Source organism: Octopus bimaculoides, chromosome 10, assembly GCF_001194135.2.
Source record: "Octopus bimaculoides isolate UCB-OBI-ISO-001 chromosome 10, ASM119413v2, whole genome shotgun sequence".
NCBI lineage: Eukaryota > Metazoa > Mollusca > Cephalopoda > Octopoda > Octopodidae > Octopus > Octopus bimaculoides.
The window spans coordinates 14,848,062-14,856,226 of NC_068990.1; the positions used below are offsets into that span (position 1 = coordinate 14,848,062).

General features: G+C 37.4%; 2 protein-coding genes across 2 annotated transcripts in view; both read left to right on the plus strand.

Moving 5' to 3' along the window:
• Positions 1-692, plus strand: part of LOC106875015 (chitinase-3-like protein 1) — a 30,582-nt gene extending 29,890 nt beyond the window's left edge. The window contains exon 8 of the mRNA XM_052971043.1: positions 265-692. Within this exon, the coding sequence (XP_052827003.1) occupies positions 265-537 (273 nt within the window). The 3' untranslated portion in view covers positions 538-692. The remainder of the gene's footprint in view (positions 1-264) is intronic.
• A 2,221-nt stretch (positions 693-2,913) lies between these two features.
• The window catches only part of LOC106875014 (solute carrier family 40 protein member 1), a 30,670-nt gene continuing 25,418 nt past the window's right edge, over positions 2,914-8,165 (plus strand). Inside the window, exon 1 of the mRNA XM_014922963.2 lies at positions 2,914-3,134. Coding sequence (XP_014778449.1) covers positions 3,125-3,134 — 10 coding nt within the window. The 5' untranslated portion in view covers positions 2,914-3,124. The remainder of the gene's footprint in view (positions 3,135-8,165) is intronic.

Here is an 8,165-nt window from a genome sequence, read left to right on the forward strand (position 1 = left end):
GTGTCCAATGAAGGAAGGTTGGCATGGGTGCCAGTCATCGAATATGGTTCAATTTCAATTTCGATTTCACTTCCCACAACAGGCTTTCGCAAGCAGGGTTTTGTGTCCATATAGAAAGTTACATACATATGCATGTGTGTGTGTATATGCGTGTGTGTGTGTGTGTGTGTGTGTGTGTGTGTGTGCGTGTGTGCATGTGTGTTTGGGCACTCCCATAAGAATTCTGTAAATTATATTGTAATACTTTTGTTTTTCCTTTTGCAGACCAAATGGCTAATTTCTCAACAGTTAGCAGGAGCAATGTTGTGGTCACTGGACTTAGACGATTTTAGCAACATGTGCGGGAAAGAAGCCTTTCCACTAACCAAAGCTATCCGTTATACTCTTGATCGCGATGTAGGACTTGTTACTACCACAGAATCTCCTGCAACAAAAAGACCAAAACTTACAACTACTGCAGGTGCCACTTATGTTCACATGTCATACTACTTAGCAGCATATATTCTTACAGCTTATATCTTCTATTATAATATGTGAAGAATGATATCAGTTATGACATGGGAAGAAAATAGAGGAACAGCATCTCTAACATCCTTATTTATAACACCCATGTCTTTACTTCATTGTGGTTTAATATCTGTAACTTTTAATTTGGTATTTTTAAAATGTTTTATAAATAAATATATAAACAAAAAGAATCTTGTTTGACATTTTCTTTTCATCATCATCATCATCATCACCATGACCACGACCACGACCACCAGAATTTGAACTCAGAATGTAAGGACAGAAGAAATGCTGCAAAGCATTTTGTCTGACGTGCTAACGATTCAACCAGCTCATTACCTTTATAATAATAATAATAATAATAACAACAGCAATAATAGTAATAATAATAATAATAATAATAAAGAAGTGAAATAGAACCTGTGTGTGTGTTTATTATTGGCATAATGACCCTCCTGTGTTACAACAAAATCTGTTTCTACTCATGGGTTCACATCAAATATCTTACAAACCAAATACAAAAACAAAACATTTGTATTTATCCAGATATGATTGCTATTTAATTAATCTCATTCTGTTGTTTATTTAGTTCTTGTGATTCAATCAACACTTAGCTGGGTCAGCACAGATTTAAGGTCATTATAAACAGAGTGTAAAAGAATTTGAAGTTGTGCAGGAATCTGTTGATTGAATATGAAATTACCCAAATATTTCACCACAGATCTTTTTTCTTTGTTGTCTGTTACACACACATGATATGTTGGAGACATTTTTTTAAAAAGCTATGTGTGTGTGTGTGTGTGTGTCATTGTGTTTGTGTATGCCCCAGTGACTGACAGAATAAACATCAGGCATTAAAATCAAAAAATGTACTGGGGTCACTTCATTCGACTGATATCCCCTTAACATGGTGCCCCAGCATGGCCTCAGTCTAATAATTGAAACAAGTAAAAGAATAAAAGAATATATAAAACAACACAGCACACATGACTTTTGGAAACAATTTTTTCACACTCAGAATTATCGAAGCATCATCCTCATTTAATGTCCATTGTCCATGCTGGCATGGGTTGTATGATTTGACCAGGGCTGGTAAGCTGAGGGGCTTGCATCAGACTCCATTCTCATTTGGCATGGTTTCTACAGTTGGATGCCCTTCCTAATGCTCCCCCAGTTTACCAATTTTCAGTCAAACCGTCCAGTCCATGCCAGCACGGAAAGTGGGTGTTAAATGATGACGATGGTGGTGGCAGCGGCAGCGATGAGGACACACAACAGATTAGACAGTCAGAAAAAAAATTCCTAACATTGGGCTACAACAAGTAATCTGAGATGCCAAGGGCCTTCCTAAATATCCTAGGTGACCCTAATAATACTGTTACCTGGAGCAGCACTAAACTAGGTTTTGCCTATTTCCTCTATCCATCTGTTCAAATCTTTAGGAAGAGTTCCTAATGCATCTATAACTTCAGGGGTACATTTTATTAAGACTTTCCATAGCCACTGTAACTCAGTGGCTAGGTCCTGGTACTTTGCTATTTTCCAATCTTCAAAACCTGCTGAATATCCAAGAAGCAATACTGGCTGTGTTTTCCAACCTTCACTAGACTCATGCCATTTAGCTTTGACTTGCATTTCTATAGTTCATCCTCTGTCAAATTTTAATACTCCTAGATACTTATAATTCAATGACACCACCCGTTCTTTGGTGCCTTTAGCAAAGTCTATTCTGTGGTAAGCATTTGGGAACAGGGGCAAGGTTTAAGAACGCCTTCCTCAAACCTGTCTCGGAAGTCCGACAACAGGTCATAGGCATTGCTGTTCTCTCCCAAGCACACACACGCACAAGCTATCTCAGGCCACAATTAGTCAGTGGCGCAGCTAGAGTGTATGCCGCCCGGGGCAGCCCTTGTGTTTACTCCCTACTCTGGACCCCAAAATGCCACCACTCTGAAAACGTCGCCTGACACGGACTGCCTCCTCCTCCTCCTCCTCCTCTATGGCACGCCTCCTAGCTACGCTTCTGTGATTAGTTTCCTTGGTTTGTGTTATTGACATCTCTATAAGGCGGCGAGCTGGCAGAATCGTTAACGAGTCGAACAGAATGCTTAGCGGAATTTCTTTCAGCTTTTTACGGTTAGGGTTTGGGTTTTAGGGTTTGCGTTAGGGAATTCCGTCCTTAACCGTAACACTAACCCTAACCCTGACACTAAAACCCTAACCCTAACACCGTAGTGAAGATCGCGCGGGTATTACGGAAAAGCCGATCTTTGGTAAAGATCGCTGAAGACACTTTTTACGGAAAAGGCCGATATTTAGGATTCGTACCGAAAGATCGCCTACGTCTGTCCTTTCGGAGTTGATAAAATAATGCCATCCATATAATCGCCTAGCTCCTTACTCCATCCAATTTCAGGTTTTCTGTCTGTTACAAGAAGAATTAAGAGCTTTGGATTATCTCCCCTGTTGGGAAACCACATTACAGTGTTATTTACAGCACCTGTCATTTGTTTACATGAATGTCAGTTTCTGATCAACACAAACATGATTTTGTAATTAATGTTCTATTTACTTAAATATCTATTTAAATTTTTTAAATTGAATCTCAAATCTCAGAATGTGTAAAGGTAAGAGACGTGTGTTATATTTATATATCAACTATATCTTTTCAAATGTTTCGCACACGACACTTGAACGATAAAGAGAGATAAAGCATGCTTCTTCAAAGATTAGTTTGAATTTAATCAGTCGAGTATTTATATCTACAAACATTATCAATGCAATTAACTTACACTTCAATCCAAAAGTTTAAGCGTTTACTTAGTTATTGGTTCCAGAAGAAATAATGTGATCAGTACACAAAATATAGGGTAGAAACACCTGCAAAAAACTTATTTCCTCCCTCCAAAAACGTATCAATTTTCTTTACCTCTGTGGAGTGTATGTTTAAACATATTTATAAATTTGTGCTCGAGATATCCAGTATTTTCAGAAGATTTCAATATTAGTATTTTTTTCCCCGCAGCATTTTGTAATTTCGTGTCCTATTCCTTCCTTCTGCGGTAATGATAGCTGTTCCCAAACCCTGCCTATATCTTAGTTTCCAGTATACATTAAAGATCAATAAACTAATTTTTTAAACTTGGCCTTTTAAAATTAAACAATCAAACTGCATTTCTGTTCATGCTTAACATAATTTGTCTTTAATACAGAAATCTTTAAAAGAAGAACTTATAAGTCGGAGGACCTTATCAATAATCTGTTTCGGATAATCATTACAGTAGCTAAAATATATCCGATCAATTTGGATCCCCTATTTTATTACATAATAATTTTCTGTAACCCATTTCAAAAGTGAAAGCTAACGTCAATTTTTTACCCCTCTGGTACCAATAGAAACTATCCCATATATATACACTTATTTATGCAAAAACCCACGTGGAAGCCTCTAAATGGTCGCTCTAGCTGAAGAAAACAGCAGCTAAATATTCATTAAATAAGACCCTACTCTCTTAAAAACTGAAGGACACCATGCGTGATGTATTTCGAATAAAAATGGAATAAATTGGAACACCTTTGGTCAGCTCTGTCCGGGTTGATCTCGTCAATAGTAACTGATGGAAACGTCTTCCTCTGCTTTGCAGCCATGTAGTCTTGGATTCAGTCCCATTTCGCGGCATCTTGGGCAAGTGTCGTCTACTATAACCCTGGGCCGCCCTATGCCTTGTGAGTTAATTTCGTTGACGGAAACTGTGCGGAAGCTTGTCATATATATATATGTAATTGTATGTATTATGTATGTACACATTTGAGTTTGTCTTCCACTACTTGACAACAGGTGCTGGCTTGTTTACGGACCCGTTTCTTAGCTGTTTGGCAAAACAGTTCTACAGAATAAGTACCAGACAGCATGGCCAGAGTCCAATGACTGAAACAAATAAAAGATAGGAATTATTGATAAGGAAAGACGGACCGATTTCAGCTCTAATATCATTTCTACCAGTCAGTGTTGACTCTGGATGTAATTGTTATTATTGCTGTTGTTTACCCTAGAGGTGTTTCAGGCCTGACCATTTCTCTTAACCAATGCATCCTTTCCCTTTTTAAGACAGTTGTGTGTAAAGGAAGAGTGGTTTGGTCGTTATTTTTAGTAGGGTGCACTGCTTAGGTCTATCAAATTTACTCAAAAGTCATTAGTTGACCTAGGGCTACAGTAGAAGACACTTGCCCTAGGCAGTATGCAGTGGGTCCGAACCTGAAACCATGTGATTTCTATATGAATCTTAGTTTAAGTTGTAAGCCTCCGATGTGTATCAATGTTAGCACACAACATGCCACCTCAGCTAAATATAGAGTGTACATGCCTGTCTACTTCTGATGGTAACTCTATACCCCCAAGGTGTCAGTCACGCTGGCCAAAGTGCACCCACAAACTTTCTAAAGATTCTAGTTTTGCTTATGCAAGTTAAACTTCTTTGTGACGTGATTTAATTTAGAAAGACGTAAAAGACAAAACAGTTCTACATATGTTGAGTGTAAATATGTAAAAGTTAATCACATCCGGGATGCATATGATCCCATCTCATTTATATGTAATTAGGCACAGGCATAGCTGTGTGATTAAAAAGTCTGTTTCTGAACTAGTTTACAATCCCACAACTTAGTTTGACACAAAGGGACCGATAGAATAAGCGGCAGGCTTTTTAAAAAAATTGTAACCTAAAAATTAACGACATTTGAAGTACATACCCACCTCATATGTCTCTTTCTCTCTCTCTGTCTCTCTCTGTGTCTGTCTGTCTCTCTCTGTCTCTCTCTCTATATATATGTTATTAGCTAAGCTAAGATACCAAATGCATTACTCAGGGTGTAATTATCTTTGCTTCAGTGACTGTATTCACGAGTGTATATAAAGTGGATACGCTGGGCAGATACATTTTGAGATTGTGTTTTATATTGACTACACTGCTTGACTGCTACTTATTTCATCAAACCCAAAACAACAAAAAGAATAGAATCCAATGCGTTTGATCTCAAAATGTAAAGTCATGTAACCCGATATAGTAATGCATTGGTTATGCTCTATTGATTTTTTTCAGTTCACCATCTTTTAAAATATATCTTGTATCTCTTACCTTTTACTTGTTTCTGTCATTGGCCTGTTGCCATTCTGGAGCATCATAGGCAAGGGATAAGTGGAACAAATTGACCCCAGTTCTTTTATGCTTTTTTTCTTTGACTTGTCTCAAAGGCGGCGAGCTGGCAGAACCGTTAGGATGTCGGGCGAAAGACGTCTGTCTTTATGTTCTGAGTTCAAATTCTGCCGAGGTTGACTTTGCCTTTCATACTTTCGGGGTCGATTATTAAGTACCATTTGTGTACTGCGGTTGATCTTTGTGTTTGACTGGCACCCTCCCTAAAGATTTTGTGCCTAAAGTAGAAAAGATTCTTTGACTTGTCTCAGTCATTAGACTGTGGCCATGCTGGGGCACAATGTTGAAAATGTTTTGGTTGAACGAATTGACCCCTGTACTTGATTTTTTTTTAAAGCCTGGTACTTATTGTATCGGTCACTTTTACTGAACTGCTAAGTTAGGGTGATGTGAACACACCAAAACTGGTTGTCAAGCAGTGGTGAGGAGACAGACACAAAGATACACACACACACACACACACACACACATATGACAGGCTTCTTTCAGTTTCCATGTACCAAATCCACTCACAAGGTTTTGGTTGCCCTGAAGCTAAGGTAAGAAGACACTTGCACAAGGTGCCATGCAGTAGGACTGAACCAGAAACTGTGTGGTTAGGAAGGCAAGCTTCTTACCACACAGCCACACCTGTACCTATAGTACTTGTATTGTTTTTAAAGTCTAGTATTTATTCTATTAGTTACTTTTGATGAACTTATGGGGATATCATCATCATCGTCGTTTAACGTCCGCTTTCCATGCTAGCATGGGTTGGACGATTTGACTGAGGACTGGTGAAACCAGAAGGCTAAACCAGGCTCGAATCTGATTTGGCAGAGTTTCTACATATAAAAAAAAAAAACCAACAGCAGTTATCAGGTAGTAGAGGAGGTCAAACACAAATATATACACACACACACACAGAGAGATATGTATGTGTGTATGTATATATATATATATATATATATATATATATATATATATGTCATCCTTGCTGTATGTGGCCGAGTATTATCCTGATGGAAGAACACCTTTTGTCTTGAAACCAAAGATGGTCGTTTTTCTTCTAGCGCTGACTTGAATGACTGGTTGAATGACCAAATCCAAGCTTCTCTGCTAGTTCCTCAACAGTTACGATGGGATTTTGTTCCACCAGGGTTTGCAGGATGTCTACGTCAAGCTCTTCAGATCTTCCAGGACAATGCTCATCTTCTAGGCTGTATTTTCTGTCTCGGAATTTCTAGAACCACTGTTGACACTGGCTTATATATGTAAAAAAAGATAATAAATAATTTCTAATGAGCATGATACTACAAATTGGAGGGAAAGGTTACCCAGTCAAATTGGTTCCATAATTTGACTGATGTTTTCATTTGTCATTCCCAGGACAAAAACCCAAGTTGACCTAAGTAGGATTTGAAATCAGAATGCAAAGAGTTGTAACTGCACACTGCAAGACAATTTAATTGATGCTCTAATAATTCTGAAAATCTATTGTCCTTTGCACAATTGTTTAAGACATTTGCTATCACTCTATCACATACGTACTTTCATTACACTCTACCATAAGTATTTATCAAGCATCCTTATATTTTTAATTGCAAAATAAATGAACGACACTCACTATGAATACACACACATCTATATACATATGTTCATACATTATACTTTTTAGTTGCATCATCATCAGCAACACCGTTTTAATGTCCACTTGTTAACACATGTATGGGTTAGTTGGAGACAGGTTTTCTTTAGCTGGATGCCCTTCCTGTCACACACACACAGATATGAAGGCAATTATGCAGATAAACAAAATTAAATATAACAGCGTGGATTTGATATCCAAAAGATATATATGTGTACATGCAAACAGAAAGAATGCAATCAAACAAAGACAAGATTTTCAGGTGATAAATATTTAAGTATAAATATATCGACATTTATATATTAATAGATCAAACTCACACGGAGGAGAACTGACAGAAAATTAAAGGGGAGGAAGTTAGGTGTTATAAGTCCAACAGCTGTTTCTGGGGACTCGGAGATCCATCATAATATTGGTAGATATAGTTCAGCAAAATACACACACATACAAAAATAAGAGGGATGACCAGCAAAAGTGGACTCCTATATGCTAGAAATAGATGCCGAATCATCTAACCACGAAAAAAATATATGTTCTCAGTAAAAATTCAGCGACACAACAGACTGTGTCATCCCTCTTATTTTTGTATGTAATATAATTTTAATCTTTGGATTTTTTTAATATGCTAGACCACTGGTTCAAATTGATTAATATCAATTTCTACCCTCATAAATAAATTTTTATACACACACATATATATGTAGTTCACCAAAATACCATATATATGTATTTCACCAAAATACACACACATATATATGTAGTTCCGGAAAATTGTCAAAAATCGGCATTGTTAGATTCCCCCCACCCCAAATTCTTCG